The sequence below is a fragment of the Peromyscus eremicus genome, chromosome 7 (genome assembly GCF_949786415.1).
Source record: "Peromyscus eremicus chromosome 7, PerEre_H2_v1, whole genome shotgun sequence".
In the NCBI taxonomy this organism is placed as follows: Eukaryota; Metazoa; Chordata; class Mammalia; order Rodentia; family Cricetidae; genus Peromyscus; species Peromyscus eremicus.
Genome location: NC_081422.1, coordinates 102,026,843 through 102,049,916, shown reverse-complemented (window position 1 = coordinate 102,049,916; position 23,074 = coordinate 102,026,843). Strand labels below are relative to the sequence as shown.

General features: G+C 41.7%; 1 protein-coding gene across 2 annotated transcripts in view; it reads left to right on the top strand.

Annotated features, from left to right (window-relative positions):
* The window catches only part of Rbm5 (RNA binding motif protein 5), a 30,815-nt gene extending 8,445 nt beyond the window's left edge, over positions 1-22,370 (top strand). For both annotated transcript variants that reach the window (XM_059268597.1, XM_059268598.1), the window contains exons 5-25: positions 817-886; positions 1,367-1,440; positions 4,299-4,382; positions 5,176-5,236; positions 6,685-6,750; positions 7,009-7,169; positions 9,687-9,784; positions 10,904-10,991; positions 11,144-11,221; positions 11,304-11,376; positions 12,579-12,664; positions 13,241-13,325; positions 13,528-13,619; positions 16,730-16,891; positions 17,853-18,002; positions 18,083-18,154; positions 18,727-18,906; positions 19,177-19,251; positions 20,096-20,193; positions 20,273-20,402; positions 21,572-22,370. In XM_059268597.1, coding sequence (XP_059124580.1) covers positions 817-886; positions 1,367-1,440; positions 4,299-4,382; positions 5,176-5,236; positions 6,685-6,750; positions 7,009-7,169; positions 9,687-9,784; positions 10,904-10,991; positions 11,144-11,221; positions 11,304-11,376; positions 12,579-12,664; positions 13,241-13,325; positions 13,528-13,619; positions 16,730-16,891; positions 17,853-18,002; positions 18,083-18,154; positions 18,727-18,906; positions 19,177-19,251; positions 20,096-20,193; positions 20,273-20,402; positions 21,572-21,697 — 2,109 coding nt within the window. In that variant the 3' untranslated portion in view covers positions 21,698-22,370. The remainder of the gene's footprint in view (positions 1-816; positions 887-1,366; positions 1,441-4,298; positions 4,383-5,175; positions 5,237-6,684; positions 6,751-7,008; positions 7,170-9,686; positions 9,785-10,903; positions 10,992-11,143; positions 11,222-11,303; positions 11,377-12,578; positions 12,665-13,240; positions 13,326-13,527; positions 13,620-16,729; positions 16,892-17,852; positions 18,003-18,082; positions 18,155-18,726; positions 18,907-19,176; positions 19,252-20,095; positions 20,194-20,272; positions 20,403-21,571) is intronic.
* Positions 22,371-23,074: the final 704 nt, after the last annotated feature.

Genomic DNA, 23,074 nt, shown 5'->3' with positions numbered 1-23,074 from the left:
GATCAACCTTTGCCCATAATTTTTTTTTCTCGATAAATGATAGAGAAAACCTCAGTAGCCTTTGTTTATTAACAAGCTAATATCAACCATGCTAAACTTGTAACCGAGTCCGGGCTAGAAAGTGAATCTGAGCCGGGTAGTGCTTGTGCACACCTTTAATCCCAGCACTGAGAGGCAGAGGCAGGCGGATCTCTGAGTTTGAGGCCAGCCTGGTCTACAGAGTGAGTTCGAGGACAGCCAGAGCTGTTACACAGAGAAACCCTTTTCTTGGGGGAGGGGGGGGGGGTGAATCTGTATAACTCAACAGGCCAGGAAAGGATTGAATTGGTGGAAGTATTAGGAGCGTTAGAGTAGGCTTGGAACACAGTGTTTCTGTGTCTGTCTTGTCTCTACCCCTACCTCTGTCCCTCTCCTTTTTTGTGTACTTTAAGGTAGGATTCAATCTACTGGATGAAATAAAACATTCTGTTTAACATGTGCCTCCCCGCTTCTTTTTGTTTCAAGGTCTTTCTATGTAGCCTGGGCTTGCTTGCTCACCCTGTTTTGTTTGTTTGTTTAGGCGAGGTCTCTCTGTTATGCAGCTATCTCTGCCCCTCTATGTGCCTCAATAACAGATAATTGCACTGAAGGGAAATATCTATGCAGCATTTAACAAGGTTATTATGTTTATTTTCATGAAAACAGTCTTTGACTTTTAAGATAAATGTGTTTTGTTGGTATAAGTGAAAAACTTGACTAATTAAACAGTTGATAAAATCCCAGTCCTTAAACTTTCATTATGGCTGTAGCTTAAACTAACTGTAAAACCTTGTACAGATTCGAGAAATGATGGAGTCCTTTGAAGGCCCTCAGCCTGCAGATGTGAGGTTGATGAAGAGGAAAACAGGTGAGAGCTTGCTTAGTTCCGGCCTGTTATAGTTCTCTTCCCCATTCCCACCTCAGTCCCTAAAGAACATCCTGATAAACCCCAATCTTCAAACACATGAATTCAGAATGAAAGGTTTGCCATGGCTAAGGAATATGACTTTGAAAATGATGCTAGCATCCGAGGAACTTTTTTAAAACTTTACTTTTAGGGGTTTTCTTTTCCTTCGGTAAGTAATGATTTATAAACTCCTTGTTTGACTGTTCGTAGTCGGTTGCATGGTTACTTTAAGTGTGGAATCAAATCAAGTGGCATTTAATTCAGGCGGCTGTTCCTTGCCATGGCAAAGTATCAAGAAGATCCCCAAGTCAAGTCACATTTGTAAAGCTGCTTCCCAATTGGCTTTGTCACGCAGTGTTGAAGCAGTGGGAGAGAGATTCACCTGTTATAAAGGAACTGACTAACACGAGTATCCCGTCTATATCTGAATGCTGTCTCTAGGTGTAAGCCGTGGTTTCGCCTTCGTGGAGTTTTATCACTTGCAAGATGCTACCAGCTGGATGGAAGCCAATCAGGTTGCTTCACTCACCAAGTCTAGATATTCATGAAAATGGAACAAGTCTGTACAATTAAAAAAAAAAAGGTTGAAGGAGTGGTTTGTTCCAAAGGAGTGACTTTAATATTTTTTAACAACAACAACAACAAAAGCTTTGTGTATATTAAAATTGACATTACTAGAGTAAATACAGTACCAAGAACAGTGTTGCAGAATTTGTTTTGCCGTTAAATATGGCTACCTAAAAGAACTTTACCTACTGAAAATCTGTGTGGTAGTCAATAAAATACCTAATGTTCCCCCTTTTCCTGCCTGATTATATTCCTGTTCATTGTATCCATTGAGAGAATTTAAACTATCAAACTCTCCATTTAACAGTGAACAGAATGTAATAGAAGTCTGTAACAGGCACTTTTACAAGTAATTCCTTGTTTTTGCTTGGAGATCATAATGCCAACTAGAGGTGTAACTTCTCAGATGGATCTTCCAAGACTGTTAAGGTCTAATAAGATTAGCATGGACTCAGTGTCCTGCTGCTGTCTAACCTAGACATAGTGGCATTAAAATTCTAATCTCCCTGAGAATGCCTCTTGTAATCTGTTCAAAATAAACCATTTATTGAAGCCTTAACTGGTGTTCTAAACTTAAATATTCTATAGTATGTCAAGATAATGGTCAATGTTTGTCATAAAAAAAATTTTTTTGCAAGATCCCCAAAGCACAATATATTGATTACCTTTAAGCAAGTGCATACTAGATAGTTGCTTGACTTATTTGAGTCACACAAGAATAAGAGTTATGTTAAATGATTGGTTAATATAACCATTTATAGCAAGACTTACTTTAAGGTAAAGGTATTGCTTTGACTAATTTGTTTTAAAGACACTGTTTCTTGTCAGACTTGGTAGCATAAGACTATAATCTTAATGCACTATCTCAAAAAAGTATAATAAAAATATACTTTTAGTTTCTTAACCCAGAAATTACAACCTGTCAAGTATGGTGACTCACTCTTGTAATCTCAGATTCAGGAGAGTGAGGTAGGATGATAGCCATGAGTTCAAGGCCCGCCTGGGCTACAGAGTAAGACTCTTTAAAATAAAAATAAAAAAATCAAGCTGGGCTGTGTTGGCACACACCTTTAATCCCAGCAGAGGCAAGTGGATCTCTGTTAAGTTCCAGGCCAGCCTGGTCTACAGAGTGAGTTCCAGAACACTGAGTGCTACCTAGTGAGACCCTGTCTGGGGGAAAAAAAGCAAAACAAATAAGTAAAGTAACATCACAATCATGTCTTTTAAAGTAGAACTTCATGCATTTCTTAACCATGCATACCATCCTGGTAAATCTAGAATTTACACCATAAAACTAACTGTGTAAGTCCATTCTCTGGACAGCCGCTTTTGATACAGTAGGTGTGTCAGAATGAACAAGAAATTAAGAAATTAAAACCTATAAGACATTTGAAAACCTTTGCAATTTTAATGTATACAAAGCTTTGTTAATATGTAATATTTTCTTATAATTCAAAATCACTCCAGAAATAAAAGGCCAGTAGGATTAGGAACCCAGTGGTAGACTGAAGTCTCTCCCAACACACATCCCTCCTAGTGGGATATGTTTACATCTTATATTTGCTTCTGTACATCATAGTGCATAGATGGCCTTTCAACTCTTTCCATCTTGGCCAGACATGCAATTTTGCCTTTAGATGCTACAGAGACAAAATTGATAGCATGATTTGTGAGAGCCAAATTGCCCAAAAGTATTTATTTGTAAAAGGGTTAGACTCCTTTTAAAAATCTGAGCTGGGTATGTTGGCACATGCCTTTAATCCCAGAACTCCAGAGGCAGAGGCAGGCAGATCTCTGTAAGTTCCAAGCTAGCCAGAACAACATAGTGAGACCCTGTCTCAAAAAGACATAAAATCTGAATGTCTTATTTAAACCTGTTCTGATAGTGTTAGACAACTACTACAACCACCATCCCCACCCTGAGAAAAGAGCAAAGATGCTCCTGTTTAATGAAGGCTCTTTGGGGGCAGGTACTAGGGATGCTCTTGGCTAGATTGTTTCAGCTCAGAGTTTTGACCTTTCAAAGTAAAGTCCCTTTTACTCACTTGGTTGACTAAATGATAATAAGGTGGTATATACACTTTATGAACTTTCCTACCCCCCGAAGAAACTTCATTGGCCTCCTGGTTACTCATCCTGAAAAGAGTACAATCCATTTTAGAGAAAAACACACCTGTCACCTAGGACATGACACGATCACATTTGGCAAGAAAACCTCATTTAAGCTGTTTTAGAGTTGGTAGCATTCAGAATAGTCCTTACTAAGAAGGAATTATGATCAAGTTCCCTTTTAAACTGAGATCCCCTCCGTTTGTCCCTCCAAAAGAACACATCCTGAAGCAAGAATTTTGGGGAAGGGAAAATACAAAGGCATTTACATTACATAAGGATGGGGGACTGGGAAAAAGTGACGTCAAGCCCAAGGACACCATGCTAAGGGCTAATAAAGGAGACAGTCTCAGAACTGGAAGAGGTCTGTCTTCTGCTTTTGAAATAGACTGTCACTCTCAGGCAGCCTGTCAATGCTAAGTGTTAGGACTTCTGTCTCTGCTGGAGACACAGCCTGGTGCATGTCAGCTTTCTCAGCACTCCCTGACTCCGTTTACCTTTACTCCGCATCCCATTCTCTTACTGCCTATCTGAAGGATTGGATGGGCAGAGTATAGGTGGCGGTGGTTGGTCTTCCCCGTATGTTGTCCATTTAATTCCAGAGCACTGATTTTTCCGAAGTGTGCTCTGCCCTGGGAAAATGGACACATATTCCTCACAATGGGAGTAACTAATTACTTCCTTTTTTTTTTTACAGAAAAAATTGGTGATTCAAGGAAAGCACATTGCAATGCATTATAGCAATCCCAGACCCAAGTTTGAAGATTGGCTTTGTAACAAGGTAAGCATGTGCTCTTCCCAAATAAATACTAAGTTTTTCTCTTTGTCCATTTGTTTGATTTCCTAACAAGAAAATTAGCACAATCACCAGCTTGTATCAGAAGTCCATTTTTTGTGCTTCTTGACTTTTCTTTGGTCTTCTGTGCTGACATTAGAGGACAGAATCCCTGGAATTCTATGGAGATCCAGGATTCTAACCTAGAGTTTCAAGTAAGATTTTTTTTTTTTTTTAAGATGTGTTTCACTTTGTTTTTTATGGAATTCTGAAGGTCTCAGTTTTTTACATACTCCCTCTTTTTTTTTTCTTTTTTTAATTTTACATACCAACAATTTGTTAACAAAAATCCTTGAGAACTTTGGTGTACAGTAATATTGGTCCTGTCACCAATGCTGAATTTTGAATGTGGTTGAAAGTCTTAATATTTTAAGAGTATTAAGATAACTCATTGTGCATGAGGCTGGAAGGGGAAAGGTCCTGTTTACACATATGACAGTCCATGTAATACTGTTTTAATATAAGAAAGGACTTTTGTTGGTGGCCGCTGTAAGAAACTTCTCTCCTCATCTTGGTGACAGTGGAATCCTACCTCAAAATACAATGTGTTTCTCGTGGAAGAATTCACAGGATGTGACATGATAAAAATTTTAGCTTATGACCTTTTGTCTATACATAATAGCAATTTTTGCTTTTGTATTACTTGAGTTACCTGTGGTCTCGCTGCTCTAACCCACATGATATCTAGAAAGCCTAGCCTAATGTAAGAAATAATTACAGATAACTTTTTTTTTTCCAGTGCTGCCTTAACAATTTCAGGAAAAGACTAAAATGCTTCCGATGTGGAGCAGACAAATTTGGTAAGCGTGGATTCAGCTGTTTGGAAAATGCAATTAACCTGACTTAACTTCCTATGAACTTGAGGAAAAGTATAGATTTTTAGGATATTTAAGCTAGGAACTTACTTATTAAATCCTTTTGTCTTGGGCTAAGTAGATGCTGAAGATGATTGTGAGAGAACAGAAATTCTCCAAAATTACGGCTGTTTACCTGGTCTGTTCAGCTGGTGTGCATGCTGCATCTACTTTTGTGTAGTCCGTAGTGAGGCTGTCCTGGCGTTCTTTATTAGCTCTGTCAAAATTCTGAGGTCCACGTATCCACAGATTGGTTTGTTTTTTGTTTTTTGAGACAGTTTCTCTGTAGCTCTGGCTGTCCTGGAACTTGCTTTGTAGAACAGACTGGTCTCGAACTCACAGAGATCCACCTATCATTGCCTCCTAAATGCTGGGATTAAAGGCATGCACCACCACCACCTGGCTAAGATTTCTTATAAGAAAAAAAAAAAAATGGCATGGTGGCTCACAGCTGTGCTGAGATAAGGATAAAAGTTCAAGGCCAGCATGGGCTAGATAGTAGGTTTCAAGCTGACCAAAGTTACAAAGTAACTATCAAAAATTGTGGCAGGCAGAGACCGAGAGAAGGCTTAGTAGGTAAAATATTTTTCTGTGCAAGCATGAGGACCTAAGTTTAAATCCTTAACACTCACACAAGAAGAAAGAAAAAAGTAGGTGAGGCATGAAGCTATACTTGTAATTGTAGTGCTAGAGAGGCATGACAGGGCAATCCTTGGTGCTCTGGCCAGCTTGCAAATGGGTTGGCTCAAAGTGAGTGAAAAACTTGTCAAAAAAACAAGGTAAGAAGTAATAGAGACACCAGACATGGACTTCTACCACTACATGTACTTGCACGAATGTGAATGAGTATGTGCATACACCACACAAAGAAAAAAGCACCCTCAAATTAAAAAGCAAAGCAAAAGGCTGCTAGATATGCTTAAAATGAAAAGTTGGCTCTCAGGAGGTGAGGCAGGATGATTGAGAGTTCCAGGTCATTCTCAACTATATAGCAAGTTTGTTGCCAGCCTTGGCTATTTGAAACTGTCTCATACAAAAGTAAGTTAGAAGTGAAAATGTATTTCTTTTTAAAAACACACTGGAGCTAGGAAGGTGGCTCATTCTGTAATTCTCGCACTTAGGAAGCTGATACAGGATTGCCAAGAGTTCAAAACCTGTCTGGGCTATGTAGTAAGACCATGTCCTTTTTTTTTTGTTTATCATCTGAATTTATTTGAAACGAACAAACAAAAAATGCTTGGGGGAAGTGAAGGTACAAATATCTCAATGGTAGAGCTCTTGCCAACCATGCACAAGAGACCTTGGTTTGACGCTCCCAAAAACTACAATCAGGAGAAAGAAGTGGAGTGATTGGTTGGTTGGTCTGTGTTCATTTGGGTCTTCTTTGCTCCTAGACTCTGAACAGGAAGTACCCCCTGGAACTACAGAGTCTGTTCAGTCTGTGGATTACTACTGTGACAGTAAGTTCAAACAGTCCTTTGGTTTGTTTTCATGTTAAAAGTTGACCTCTCTTAGTCTCAGTTCCCTTTCATGTTTCAAATGAGCGCCTGCAGCTATAGTTTGCCCTATAGAAGATAGATCTCCAGAATTTTCTTAGCCTATCAGATTAAAAAATATATCAAAATCCTGCAAAAATGTATAGTTTTGCCTTTAAACCTGCCTTTAGAAAGCATTGATGGTGGGAATGCTTGATGGTTATTTTTCTTATTCACCAACAGCAATTATTCTTCGGAACATAGCTCCGCACACTGTGGTGGATTCCATCATGACAGCACTGTCTCCCTATGCATCCTTAGCTGTCAATAACATTCGCCTCATAAAGGATAAACAGACACAACAGAACAGAGGCTTTGCATTTGTGCAGCTGTCTTCTGCAATGGTGAGGTTCTCTGATCACCTTTGTTTTTTCTTTTTTAAAATATCTTATTAAGTACACTGTTCAGATGTCACAGGTCAGTCAGGTGGTGATGTCACACACCTTTAATCCCAGCACTCGGGAGACAGAGGCAGGCAGATCTCTGTCAGTTTGAGGCCAGCCTGGGCTACAAGAGCGAGTTCCAGGATAGCTAGAGCTACATAGAAACCCTGTCTTGAGGGGAAAAAAAAAAAAATAGAGAGGGGGAGGGGGCAGAGGTCTGGGCAATAAGTATAGCCTACAACCAAACCTTTCCTTTTTAAACAAAAATCTGGAGGCTGAAGTGATGGCTCAGTCATTGAGTGTTTGCTATTCTTCCCAGGAACCTATGTTCAGTTCCCAGGACCTATTAGGTGGTTCATAGCCACATGTAATTCCATCTTCATCTGGCTTTAGGCACCTGCATGTGCATGCACACACATACCCACATATATATTAAATAGCAATAAAACTTTTTAATCTTCATTTTGAAGCTAAGTTCTTTAGTGGCAATGTGTGTGCAAGGTCCTGGGTTTAAGCTCTAACATCAAAATATAAAAGGGGCCAGATGTGATGCATGCCTTTAATCTCAGCACTCACGAGGCAGGGGCATATGGATCTCTGTGAGTTTCAGGCCTTCTAGGGCTATATAATGAGACTCTGTCTCAAACAAAACAAAACACCCCACAAAATACAAAGAACAAAACACACCCAAAAACTAGCTACAATAGTTTTTCTGAATGTGTCTACTGTTTGTGTCGTGCCGTGTAGAACTCCATCAACATGCGAAGTGATAATGGGTGGTGTGTAGACCTAAGTGACATGCTCACTGCATACAGAAGTGAGTTGTAAATGGCTATATAGTGGTCATAATAGACCACTGCAGCCAATAGAAAGCATTCTCTGGTTCCTAAAGTAACAAAGAAAAGCATCTGTTGCATGCTCAAGAAAGCAAAGGAATTTATTTTCTTCCAAGAATTTGAACAACACTTTGGGGGTTAAAACTGTAGATTAGTAGATGTCTTCAGGAAAGACATCACACTCAGAAATCCATGGCCTTGTGGGACCTGAATTCCCCATGACTAACACAACCAGTCCCGAGTTTCCTATCAAAGTAAAAAGAGTTCCCAAGAAATAGTAAAAATAGGAAGGCTTGCTTCTCAGAATCATCTGTGAAGTCCATCACTATAAACCATGTGTTCTGCCTTAATCAAGTATTGTGTACATCCATATGATGTTACTCTTTCCATTTGGTTTTGTCTTATGCTTCCCAAATGAAAAATCCCATATAAAAGCCATCTCTCTACCTGTGCTCATTTCCTAGGCCATAATGACTTCCTTGGTAGTAGGGAGGAAGGCAGTGACAAAGAACTTGAGCAAAGTAGGCAACTTTCAGTATATGAGAGGGGAGAAGATAATTTCATTAATCTTTTTTTTTGTTTGTTTTGTTTGTTTTTGTTTGTTTGTTTTGTTTTTTGTTTTCCGAGACAGTTTCTCTGTGTAGCTTTGTGCCTCTCCTGGAACTCACTTGGTAGCCCAGGCTGGCCTCGAACTCACAGAGATCCGCCTGGCTCTGCCTCCCAGTGCTGGGATTAAAGGCGTGCGCCACCACCGCCCGGCAATTTCATTAATCTTATCAGCTAATCTACTACATGCATGTTTGAGTCCTTTGGAATTAGAGTTATAGAATGGCTGTAAGCTGCCATATATGTACTGGGAATGGAACCCAGATCCTCTGGAAGAGCAGCCAGTTCTTTTAGCTTCTGAGACATCTCTCTAGCCCCAAAAGTCAAGTAACAGCCTGGAGTGGTAGCACATGCTTTTAGTCCCAGCACTCTGGGGACAGAGGCAGGTGAATCTCCATGTTCTTGGCCAGCCTGGTCTATAGATTGAGTTGTCAGCCATGAATAGCCAGACCTGTATCATGAAACCCTGTCTCAAATAGAAAACAGTTTTAAGAGGCAATTGTGGCAGCTGGGCGTGGTGGCGCACACCTTTAATCCCAGTAATCGGGAGGCAGGGGCAGGTGGATCTCTATGAGTTTGAGACCAGCCTGGGCTACAAAGCAAATTCCAGGACAGCTAGAGCTATTACACAAAGAAACCCTGTCTTGAGTAAAACCAAAAAAAGGGGGCAATTGTGGCTCAGTTAACTTCGATACTGTATATGAGGCTTCTGGAACCCAGTGTTCAAAGCTGTATAGTGACAGTTGTGCTGTGCTAAGGACTGACTTCTTGGACACATTGTAAAGGTAATTAATACCTATATAAAAACTGACAGCTGAAATTTGAATGTCATTTCAGTCCTTTGTTCCTTTAACAATTCTGGGTAACTTAGGTATTTCTTTTCTCAAGTTTTTATATCTGCAAGTATGGTAAGAAATTATTGCATTTTTCATTCTCTCTCTCTTTTTGTAATGGAAAGCTTTATTTCTTAGAGTAGGTGGTAGAAAGATGTTCTAAATTATATGACAAAATTATTTTTCTTCACTTTCTCCTTCAGGATGCTTCTCAACTGCTTCAGATACTACAGAGTCTCCATCCACCATTGAAAATTGATGGGAAAACTATTGGGGTTGATTTTGCAAAAAGTGCCAGAAAGTGAGTGGCGTCGTTGTCCTTATTTCAAACTGTTAGCATCTGCATATTTCCTTGTATAGATGCTGTACCTCATCTCTGTACTGTCAACATTGATTTCCCCGGTTGTAGACCAAGAAGAGAAGATTGTCCTCTCTTGAGTCTATCCATCCAGCCCTCTGTCACCAGTTAATAACAGTTGCCAGAAATGGTTTCAGCAGATGGGTTGAGAGCACATTCTATGCAAACTGTAGCAGTCCAGAAATAATTCTTAGCTTCCAGGACAGCATGCTGAATTTACATTACTTTCTAATGCTAGAAGTATCCTTTTGGGATTTGTTTGTTTGTTTGTTTGTTTGTTTGTTTGTTTGTTTTTTGAGACGGGTTTCTCTGTGTTGTTTTGTTGCTTGTCCTGGATCTCGCTCTGTAGACCAGGCTGGCCTCGAACTCACAGAGTTCCACCTGGCTCTGCCTCCCGAGTGCTGGGATTTAAGGTGTATGCCACCACTGCCCAGCAGAAGTATCCTTTAAAAAAAAAAAATTAGTTTATGTGCATTGGTGTTTTGTCTGCAAGTATGTCTGTGAAACATATGTCCTTGAGACATGTCTGTGAGAGTGTCAGATCTTGAGCTGCCATGTGGGTACTGGGAATTCAACCCTGGTCCTCTGGAAGATCAGTCAGTGCTCTTGACTGCTGAGCCATCTCTCCAGCCCTTATTTTTATCCTTTTTTTTTTTTTTTGAGAAATTCTGTTTCAAAAAATAGGATAGAGAATGAGAGCACCAGATGTCAACCTCTGTCTCCATATACAATGAGCACCCCTTCACACATATGTTCACATGTACAATACATACAAGACACCAAAAAGAAAAATTTCCATTTCTAGTATCATTAGTCATCCAACAGATACCTTATTGGGTCAGTTATAAAGTAGAGCAGTGACATCTACTGAGGTTTACCAAGACTCCTCCTCTTCGGAAATTCTATCTTGCTAGCATTTAAGACACATAGCCCCTCCCCCAAACCCAGAAGCTGAAATTAACTGCTGCTCTCTTGGCCTGTTGGAAGCACAAACTTTGGACATACAGAGAGTATATGGACATATGTGATTATATGATCACAATTATATCTTTGTAATTTCAGAGATTTGGTCCTTCCAGATGGTAACCGTGTCAGCGCCTTTTCTGTAGCTAGTACAGCCATTGCTGCTGCTCAGTGGTCATCCACACAGGTAAGGGTAAGACGAAGGGTCCTTTTACAGTGACTTTTCTTCGGGTGCTCAGAATAGATGCTTGCTGAAATGTCTTAGGGATTACTTTCTGACATCTTTATTTGTTGTCTACTAAATTTATCTTTGGTTCTTTTTCTTTTGGTATTTTATAGTCTCAGAGTGGTGAAGGAGGCAATGTTGACTACAGTTACATGCAGCCAGGCCAGGATGGCTATACACAGTACACTCAGGTAGGTGACCTAGGCTAGCATTCAACTTCTAATCTCCAGACTGTGTCTGAAACAGCAGCTTTAATGGTGGACTTTCCCTCAGTACTCACAGGATTACCAGCAGTTCTATCAGCAACAAGCTGGAGGACTGGAATCTGAGGCGTCATCTACATCAGGTAATAAGTTTCATTCATCTGTTTTGCTTCTGTTGAAGTAACTATGGTTGAGGAAATATTAACTAGCCCCGAAGCTACAAGTCAGTTCCTTGTAAGAATTGAGAGGGCACATTGAGGACTGTCCTCATTTGCCAGAAGGTCTGGCAAAAGTTATTGTGAGAGTCAGTATAACTTCCTAGAGACCATGCTATGATTAGCTTTATTCTTGGAATTTAGCTCGGTGTTCAAAACTCCATGTTGAATCTTGAGTGACCACAGAAGTTTAGGTGAGCAGAGTAAATGACCCTTCAGCAGCACTCAGACACCCACCAGAAGAGCCACAATAAGATAACTTTGGGCTGGGTGCTTTTGGCACACCTATAATCTTAGCACTCCAGAAGCAGAGGCAGGCAGTTCTCTCTTGAGTTTGAGGCCAGCCTTGTCTGTATAGCAAGTACACAATCTACATAGTGGAACTCGGTGGGTGAGCCAGGGCTTTGGGGCTGGGTTATAGCAGTTTGTTAAGTGCTTGTGTGGCATACCTGAAGCCTGCATTAAATCCCCAGCCCTGCACAAAACTGGGCATAGTTGCACATTCCTTTAGTCTTAGTGAGCAGAAGGGAGAAATGGGAAGATCAGAAGTTTAAAGTCATCCTTAGCTACATAGCAGGTTCCAGGTTAGTCTGGGCTACATGATACTCTGTTAGAAAAACAAGAGTTTACTTTAGCTTTTTTTCCAGGACTATAAAAGTCTTAGAGTCAGCACATAGCAGATACATATTTTAGCTTCTCTTCCTTTTTTTAGCCATAATATGGAATGTAAAACTTTGTATATCTTATTCTAGTGAAATTTTAAGCAACTGTCATAGATTCTAGGGTCCTTTGTGGGAAATGGGTCAGTAGCTGACATACAGAGTCAGACATTGGGGTATATGTCTGTAGCCCCAACACTAGAGGGGCAGAAGTAGGAGGATGGCCACAAAGTTGAAGGCATCCTGCTCTACATAACAAGGCCTTTTCAGCAAACAAAAACACATACAAATTGACAGAGGCAGGTGTGGCATACTTGTAATCCCAGGCAGAATTCATGAGTTTGTGGCCACCATTAAACTACATAGCAAAATTCTGCCTCCAAAAGAAAAGAACAGCTTGCCTACAAAATGAACAGTTGTCCTGAAGTTCAGCTGTCCTTCAGCTTTCCCCAACCCTTTTGTTTTCATCAGGCACAGCAGTGACTACCACCTCATCAGCTGTAGTGTCCCAGAGTCCCCAACTCTATAATCAGACCTCCAATCCGCCTGGCTCTCCGGTAATCTTTGTTCTTTTTTTTTTTTTTCTTTTTTTTTTTTTTTTTCTTTTTTTTTTTTGGTTTTCCGAGACAGGGTTTCTCCGTGTAGCTTTGCGCCTTTCCTGGAACTCACTTGATAGCCCAGGCCGGCCTCGAACTCACAGAGATCTGCCTGGCTCTGCCTCCCGAGTGCTGGGATTAAAGGTGTGCGCCACCACCGCCCGGCCTAATCTTTGTTCTTAAATACAGAATTGTTGGCTTTGTTGCTATGTAAATATTACCCTTTCCTGGTATATGAACCAAGGTTGACTAATTACATACATTTCACCTAATTTCTTTATTAGGTGTTTGTTTTTTTTTAATATATTTTTGTGCATGTATTTTAAACATAAAGAACCAAGCAAGGCATATTTTACTTTGTAAGTTCTTCAGCTTGACCTTTAGAAAGCTGTTAGCATGTCTGTTGCTATAGAATTGCCCTAGATCCGTGCTGCAGTCTGTCTGTCAGGGGAGTCCTTCCTCCTGGAGGATTGCAGTGACTTAGTTCTCTTAAAGGCCTTACGGTTGAAGTTACATTGAAGCTAATGTTCTTTCCAGACTGAGGAAGCACAGCCTAGCGCTAGCACAAGTACACAGGCCCCAGCTGCTTCCCCTGCTGGTGTAGTTCCTGGTACCAAATATGGTAAGCCAAACCTCGTGGGACTGTCGACAGGTAGAAGGTCCTAATTGTTGCCTCTGTTAATAAAGTTCCTCTCCCTTTGAAATGGGTGTCAGGGACATACGGGAATGTGAAGAAAGAAACACTGAGGCCTGCTGTAGCTCACTGGCTTAGAGATTGACATCCGTTTCTTACCTTGAATGACTGGCTGGGTTTCTTTTTACAGCGGTACCTGACACGTCTACTTATCAATATGATGAATCTTCAGGATATTATTATGATCCTACAACAGGGCTCTACTATGACCCTAACTCACAAGTAAGTGCTCTTTCCCTCCTTACTTGCTATCACTAGAAGAAGCTTGGTTTCACTTAATACCTTTATGGGACATGAGAGAAACTGTTCCCTATAGAGCAGTAGATGACCCAGGTAAGTTGTAGGATTTTTGTCTTTGGGCGTTTTGAGATTCCAGGACTTTACACATGAATCAATTTCTATTTGTTGTTTTTCGAGACAGGCTTTCTCAGCTTAATGGCTCTGGCTGTCCTGGAACTCACTTTGTAGACCAGCAATCACCTGCCTTTTCTTCCTGAGTGCTGGGATTACAGGCATACACCAACAACAACCCCGGCTAATCATTAACTTCATTATGGCCACCAATGCATACTTTTAATTTCAGGATTTCAGGTTAAAAAATGTTTAGAGACCCAGTGGGATGCCTCAGTGGATAAAAGTGCTTGCCATGCACCTGATAATCTAAATTTGATTCATAAAACCAAGAATGGAAGAAGAATACCAACTCCCCCCAGTTGTCCTCTGACTAGCATACACACGCCTCTATTCACATATCACACACACAGACATATTATACACAGTACTAATAAAAATGTTTTGAGGTGGGCTAGAGAATGGGCTCAGTGGTGAACATTACTTGTTACTCTTGCACAAGACCTGAGTTCAAGTTCCAGCATCACCAGGTGGTGGTGACACACACCTTTAATCCCAGCACCAGCACTCAGAAGGCAGAGAGAGGCCAGCCTGGTCTTCAGACAGTCAGGGCTACACGGTGAAACCCTGTCTTAAAAAAAAAAAAAATCCAGCATCAACATGTCAGCTCACAACTCTGCCCATCATTCCAGTTCCAGGGGATCTGATGCCCTCTTGTGGCCTCTGTTGGCACCAGGCACAACATGAAGCACATATATACATTCAGACAAAACATTCACACATATAAAATATATATTTTTAATGTATTGAGGTATAATGTATATACATGAAAGTATATAAGTTGGGAATGTGCAGCTCTTAATCTTCTTGAGATTTAACATATAATAAGTGTGTTGTGTTCCCCATGTGTGTGCAGAGTCCATTGAGGCTACAGTAGGGCATTGGATTCCCTGGAACTGGAATTAACACACAGTTGATAACCACCATGTGGGTGCTGAGAATTAAACCTGAGACCCCTGAAAGAGTGCTCATTGCTCTTTGGAGCCATTTCCCCAGCCCCAGTATGCCACTCTTTAATGTTTACGTGGATTCATGTCTATATATATACCACTAAGTACATTCCCAACATATCTACAAGGTCCTCGTGCTCCTTGCCAATTGGTACCCTCCCCCTTCAGCATCCACTGTTATGATTCTATTTTTAGAGATAATTTTGTCAAATTAAGATTTTGAATACCAGGCATTGGTGGAGCAAGCCTTTAATCCCAGCTCTTAAGAGGCAGAGGCAGGTGGAGTTTAAGGCCAGCCTGGTCTACAGAGCAAGTTCCAGTACAGCCAGGGCTGCACAGAGAAACCCTGTCTCAAAAAAAAAAAAAAACACTTGTGCCCAGGGCCCAACAGTTGGTGAGGCAGAGAAAAGCAGATCTCTGTGAGTTTGACCCTGATCTACAAGCAAGTTCCAGGACTGCCGGGGGCTACAAAGTGAGAAAAAAGAAATCAGGGGCCTAGAGCTCCTTTCTTGCTATTCCAGAGGACACTGGTTTGATTTCCCAGCACACATGTGGGTGCTCACAACCATCTGCAACTTCTGCTCCTTCCAGGGGATCCAGAGTCTTTGTCAGACTCCAGGGACACTTGTACTCACTCGAACATACCCATATGCAGAAACACTCATCTACACGTGGTTAGAACTAATACAAATAATTTTTTTAAAGATTTCTTTTTAAAAAATTTGTGAGCCGGGCGGTGGTGGCACACGCCTTTAATCCCTTTAATCCCAGCACTCGGGAGGCAGAGCCAGGAGGATCTCTGTGAGTTCGAGGCCAGCCTGGGCTACCAAGTGAGTTCCAGGAAAGGCGCAAAGCTACACAGAGAAACCTTGTCTCGGGGGGAAAAAAAATTGTGAAAGCCTGGCTAGTTTTAAATTCTAGATGAGTTTTTCCCCTCAAATGAAATAAAATTTGCCATTTTAATCAAAATATATAATTTGATGGATTTTAATGTGGTCACATTGTTATGTAGCTGTCACCTCTAACTAATGTATAGAACGTTTTACCATCTTAAATCACTCCTCTTCATCTTCATACCTGAAGCCCTGCAGCTCAGGCTCTGACCCCCCGCTCCCTGCCAAACCACTAATACATTTTTGTCTCTGGATTTGCTTGTTCTAGATGTTTCATATATATGGACTTAGACACTATGTGGTCTTTTGTGTTTAGATTCTTCACTTACCATTCCTATGTATCCTTAGGATAGCAAAGCATCCCAGGAATGCTTTATTTTTGGTAGTGTGTACATAACTTAAGGAGGGAAAGCAACTTTGACACTCCATAAATAAGTATCTATTTATGACAGGAACTGTATATATAGCATAGCATAACAAGTACAGTTAGCTGGAAGTTGACATTAGTGCCTGTGGTTTCTGAGAGGGAAGTGTGAAAAAGCAGTGTGCTACCTGCCTGTGTGCCTAGTCTTTCACTTCCTTCTTTGTTCAGTCTGATCATTGCCATGGCATTCTTAGGTCAGCCGTAGATGTTAGGATCCCACAGTGCCTTTCCCTGCACTGAGCAGGAAATACATGTCACTGGTCCTTGGTATATTTTATTTTGGTTTTATTGTGTTGAAATAAGAGTCTGGCCTAGGATTACATTTGTAGCTAAGAAAGAAATCCTGATCCTTCTGCCCACCTCCCAAATGCTGGGATTACAAACAGGTGTCTGGACCAAATTTATTTGGGTTTTTGTTTTGTTTTTAGATAGTTCTCAACTATGTAGCCTGAGCTGATCTTGCATTTGCAATCCTCCTGCCTAAGCCTCCTTAGTGCTAGGATTACAGGCATACATTACTATTAAGTTTAACATAGAAGAACTTGAGAAATAGCTAGTGGTAAAACAGTTACCTGGCATATTTAAGGCCTTAGATTGAATTCCCAGCACCACAAAACTGTAATCAGCAAATTTGTATTCATTTTTCTCTTGTAGTACTACTATAATTCCTTAACACAGCAGTACTTGTACTGGGATGGAGAGAAGGAGACCTATGTGCCAGCTGCAGAGTCTAGTGCTAACCAGCAGACGGGCCTGCCTTCCACAAAAGAGGGAAAGGAGAAGAAAGAAAAACCCAAGAGCAAAACAGCTCAACAGGTATGACCTCTCCAAGGAAACTATGACTCTTTCCTTACAGGTCTACATTCATTGACTTCATTCTTCATTTTTAGTCCTGATGGTACAAGCCTGTAATTCCAGCAACCTGAGAAGTTAAGGCACAAGGCTCACAAGTTTAGGGCCAGTATGGGCACCATCCCCACCCCCCACCCCTGCCCCAGTGTAGGTACCTTAATAAAACCCTGTCTCAAAGTTAAAGAGTTGGTAATACAACTCAGTGGTAGAGTACTTCCTAGCATATATTAAGACCTGGCATTCAGTCCACAAAAATCAAAATTTTTCAATAACTGGGCTTGATCTCCTGAAAGAACAAGAAAAATTTGGAAGTCCATGATGAGTTAAGGATACATGAAAATAATAAAACAGGAGGCTAAGGTGATAACTCTGTCAATAAAGTGCTTTGTGTGTGAGCATGAGGACCTGAGTATAATCCTCATCACATATACATAAAAAGCCAGGCACAAAGAGATGGTTCAACTATGCATACCACTCTTGTAGACTTTGATTCCCAGCATTCATTAGGCATTTTACTGATATCTGTAACTCTGGCTCTAGGGAATTTGATGCCCCCTCCTGGCCTCGGCAGGCACTGCACTCATATACACAGCCCACACATACATTTGCATAATTAAAAATACTAAATAAATCTTTACAAGCAGTGCCCATTTTTAACCACTGCACTTCCTCTAGCCACCACCACCCCAAATTACATTTGCTTGTGTGCATACTTGCATGCCATGGCTTGTGTGTGGAGGTCAGAGACAATGTGAAGGGATCAGTTCTCTCCTCCTGCTCCGTGCATTCTGTGAACCAGACTCAGGTTACCACTTGGTCATCTTATGAGCCTAATAATATAAGATTATGTTGCCTTGTTTATTGTTAAGTTACAGAGAAGTATGCTTTTGTATGCTTTTTGATGGTGTTTGTTGTTTGATGCTAGATTGCCAAAGACATGGAACGCTGGGCTAAGAGTTTAAATAAGCAGAAAGAAAATTTTAAAAACAGCTTTCAACCTGTCAATTCATTGAGAGAAGAAGAACGGAGAGAGTCTGCAGCAGCAGATGCTGGCTTTGCTCTCTTTGAGAAGAAGGTAATGGTAGCAGGAATAGCCACACTTCGTAATGGGCACCCTTGTAACACTTGAGGCTTATGGCTTGTTTTGTTTTCCAGGGTGCCTTAGCTGAAAGGCAGCAACTCATCCCCGAAATGGTACGAAATGGAGATGAAGAAAATCCCCTTAAAGTAAGGAAGTACCACCTGTGTTTTAACCAAGTGTGTGGTTTATGTCTCAGTTTCAATCTCTGCTACATCTTGGCTAATGCAGTTCCTTTTTTAAATGGGATGCTTTTCTCTGTCAGTGGGTATCTGGAACAGCTTTGGCATATAGAATCCACATTGAGGGCTTTGTGTTCTGTGCCTGAGATCAGGTGAGATGGACCGATGAATGAAGCCTGAATCCCTAAGCCAAGTAAATTGGCTTTCGTAGCATTTGTAAATAGAATTTTTAATGGTCTGGAAAGAAAATTAGGACAAAGCACAAACTTACTTTCCTTGATAGATACTGGTCTAGCTGGTCCATTCCTCTGATCTGTTGTTGTATTTGGAGTTCTTCTACATGGTCAGTGGCTTGAAAACAGTCATCCAAGAACCCATTTCTTGGGCTCCAAAAGGGTTGGTGTTAGAAGGCTGCTCCATACAGTGTATATAAAATGTGGTGCACTACTAAAGGACAACACAGAGTAATGGAGATACTCTCAAATTTTGGCACTGTTTTATCTCTAATTTCTAATGGCCCCTCATCATTGTGTCCCCAGAGAGGTCTGGTTGCTGCGTATAGTGGTGATAGTGACAATGAAGAAGAGCTGGTAGAGAGACTGGAGAGTGAGGAAGAGAAACTAGCCGACTGGAAGAAGATGGCCTGCCTGCTCTGCCGACGTCAGTTCCCAAACAGAGATGCCTTGGTCAGGCACCAGCAGCTCTCCGACTTACACAAGGTGGCCTTGCTTCTCAAAGCTTATGAGGGAAGGGAGGAAATTGAATGGTGGGAGTGAGGACCCCGGTGAAGGCTCAGTAAATAGCTTGTGTTGCGTGGGTGTCTGGAGTTGTAGAACATAGAGAAGCATTAGGTCTTCGCACCCCAGCTTTGGTTTGGATGCTGTGGTGTATTGAGATTGGGCTAGAATACAAAATAAAGTGCTAATGTTATAACATTTCATATTAAAATGGATGGATTCTAAGTATGTCTATAAACTTGTTTGTAATAGCAAAACATGGACATCTACCGAAGATCCAGGCTGAGCGAACAGGAATTGGAAGCGTTGGAGCTAAGGGAGAGGGAGGTAAATGAATGGTTTGTTTAGATAGAATCTTGCTATGTTCACAGGCTGGCCCTGACCTCTTGGGCTCAAGCAGTCCTCTTGTCTCAGTTTTCCAAATAACTGAGCTATAGGCATACACCACCACATCATTATTTTATTTTCCTTTTATTTGTAGCATTTAGTTCCAGATTCCTAAGGCATAGTGGAAGGGTCTGTTAAAAATAATTTGCCAAGCCAGGTGGTGATGGTACACGCCTTTAAACCCAGCACTTGGGTACAGAGGCAGGTGGATCTCTGTGAGTTTTAGGCCAGCCTGGTCTACAGAGAGAGTTCCAAGACAGGCAAGGCTACACAGAAAAACCTTGTCTTGAAAAAAAAAAGGGGGGGGGGGGTTAGCTGGGCAGTGGTGGTGTACACCTTTAATCCCAGCACTTGGGAGGTAGAGGCAGGTGAAGCTCTTGAGTTCAAAGCCAGCCTAATCTACAGAGCAAGTTCCAGGACAGCCACGTCTACCCAGAGAAACCCTGTCTCAAAACCCACCCCACCCCACCCAAAAGAAGTGGTTTGGAAATGTCTTGCTCTGGGATAATTCTGAGGTGTCTGTACTCAAGGGTTTTCCTTCCTTCATTGATTATAGTGCCAGTTGTCCAGGGTCTGCTGGCTGGCTCTCAGGAGCCTCTTTAACACTTCTGTTTCTGGAAGTAGACCTGTCCAAATGCTAACTGGAGATAGGCAAATCTGTCCTCATCTTTAGACAGTAACAAGCAGTGTGACGAAGAGTGGGAGAGGAAACAAGGGGGAACATCTGTGTATACAAGACTGTTTGAGAATACTCCTACCTTGTTTTTTGTTGTTTTCTATGTAGATGAAATACCGAGATCGGGCTGCAGAAAGACGAGAGAAGTATGGAATTCCAGAACCTCCAGAGCCCAAACGCAAGAAGCAGTTTGATGCTGGCACTGTGTATGTGATATGCACCATTTTCCAGTTCATTAGCTGGGGCTCTGGCTGTTTTAAATAACTGTGTGTTTGCCACTGGCAGGAATTACGAGCAGCCCACCAAAGATGGCATTGACCACAGTAACATTGGCAACAAGATGCTGCAGGCCATGGGCTGGCGGGAAGGCTCAGGCTTAGGAAGAAAGTGTCAAGGCATCACAGCTCCCATTGAGGTAAGTATAGGCTCTGACATTTGTAGATGTGGGATTGTAGGCCTGCTGAATGCTAAACAGGCAAAGGCACCCCTTCCCTGAAAGCCCGTCCTTCATCCTTCTTTTGTTTCTGAGAGGAAGTCATTGTTGCTTTGTTGTTTCTGTTTTCGTAGATAAGCTCCTCCTGTATAGCCATGATTTTCCTGGAATTCACTGTGTAGACCAGGCTAGGATCAAACTTACAGAGATTTTCCTGCCTCTGCCTAGAGAGTACTGGAACTAAAGGCCTGGTGCCCTTGTTGTTTAAAAAATTAAAATTTAGAGAGATAGTTGATCAGTTGAGAGTGCTCGCTGCTCTTGCAGAGGACCCAGGTTCAGTGCCCAGCACCCACTTAGGAGCCTACAATTCCAGTTCTGGGTTTTTGATTCCCTCTTCTGACCTCCACAGGCACAGCACACACATGGTGCACAGACATCCATACAGTGAAAATATTCATACACATAAGATCAGTGAGTGAATAATTAAATATATGTCAGGGCCAACAAAGTGGGCCAACTTAACACGAAAGCCTAGCAGTTTGAGTTGGGGCCCCAGAACCTAAAGAAAACTGGAAGGTGACAACATCCTTACACAGTTGTCTGATGTGTGTGTACCTTGCTACAGTGCTCCCATACATTTTTTTTTTTTTTTTTAAATTTTTAAAGTAAAATTTAAGCCGGATACAGTGATAGAGGCCTGGTTTTGGCAGGCTGAGACAGGAGAATCCCAAGGCCTAGCTGTAAGACCTTGTCTTGAACCTACCCATCCATAGCCTCTGTATGTCCATTTTAAATTTAGAAGAAGAAATAGCTAATTTGTCGGAGCCCAAGCTGAGACAGTCCTGGGTTCAGAGACTCAGACCACTGGCCGTGATAGGAGTTCCACGGTGACTGCCCCCACTGTGCCCTGTAGCGCAGCTGTTGTCACCCTCTCCTCCTTAGAATGGGTTTTACTGCCGTGTCTGCCCTCTTGTTAGCTGTGCCTGTGAGTACCTTTCCCAGGCCTACGGCATGAATATTCACTGAGTAGGCATCCAGTGTCCACACCCTTGTCTTCTGCTTATGGGTGGTTCTGCTCCGTAGTGTGGGCACGATAAGAGGTGAGTACATACCCTGCTCACCAGCTACTAACACTCTTTTTTCCCCCCCAGGCTCAAGTCCGGCTAAAAGGAGCTGGCTTAGGAGCCAAAGGCAGTGCATATGGGCTGTCTGGTGCCGACTCCTACAAAGATGCTGTTCGGAAAGCCATGTTTGCCCGCTTCACTGAGATGGAGTGAGGCTGGGGAAGCTGTGATGCGCACAGGGAGCAAGCCATCTCCTCAACCTGCTCTTACTTTGTGTCTCTAAGAGCATGCCTTGTGCTATTCATAGTTCTAGGGTGAGCCTCTTGGTTCTGCAGGTTCCCCTCCACCTTAAAGGAGCCCCCTTATGTGGGTTGTCTGGTAAATAGCCTTCCTTCCCACCCGAAGGTTTGTGAACAGAGGGGACAATGGGCTTTTTATACTTCAGTGTACATAGTGTAAATGTGATGTGTTTTCCATGTTGTAGCCTGTGTTGTGTCCCTCTCCTGGGGCTTGAGAAGCTCTGAGTGGTTATCAACACCAAAGCCGCCACTGTCACTTGTTGTTGTTATGTCATGGCAATAGCCTTGTGTATATTTGTATATTATACATTTGTACAGAATTTTGGAAGATTTTCAGTCTAGCTGGCTCCTTTACAAAAGAAATACCTTCAAAAAATGGGTTTCCCGTGTCTTTATTCTTGAGAGAATGGGTGGTAAAGGCTATCTAAGCGTCTGATGTTTTTCTTTGTTTTTTGGTGTTTTGTTTTGTTTTGTTTTGAGATGGGTTATGTAACCTAGGCTAGCCTTATAGACTCACTATGTAGCCCAGGCTGGTATGATACGTGTTGGGCACATTATGGGTGATAAAATATCACTAGGGCAAGAAACATTTTGGCCAAAAAGACTGTTGTTTTGTTTGTTTGTTGTGTTTTGGTTTTCTGTTTGTTTCTTTTTGTTTTGTTTTTGTTTTTGTGTGTGTTTGGTTATTTACTGTTTTTTCCAGACAGGGTTTCTCTGTAGTCCTGGTTGTCCTGGAACTAGCTCTGCAGACCAGGCTGGCCTTGAACTCACAGACCCACTTGCCTCTGCCTCCCAAGTGTTGGGATTAAAGGCATGCACCACCATGGCCCAGCCTTTTCTTAGGGGCTTTTTTTTGTTTGTTTTTTTGGCTTTTGTTTGTTTGTTTGTTTTTGGGTTTTTTTTGTTTTTGTTTTTTTACATATTCTGCTTGTACAGGTATTCTGCCTATATGTTTGTCAGTACCACAGTATGCCTGGAGCCTGTAGAGGCCAGAAATGATGTAAGATCCCCTGGGGATCTTAAGATGTGGTTGTTGGGAATCAAATCCAGGTCTAATGCAAGAGCAGCCAGTGATTAGTTGCTGAGATGTCTCTCCAGCCCCCATTTAATTATTTATTTATTGATTTATTGAGATAGTCTATGTAGCCCTGGCTGTCCTGGAAATCCCTATGTAAATAGTGTTGTGTTTAGGTGGGCATGGGCCTTACACAGTTGGGATGGACAATAGGAAGAACTTAGAATGGGCCAGTCCCAGCCAGCTGAGCAGTGCCCTGGAGAGGCGTGTTGCATC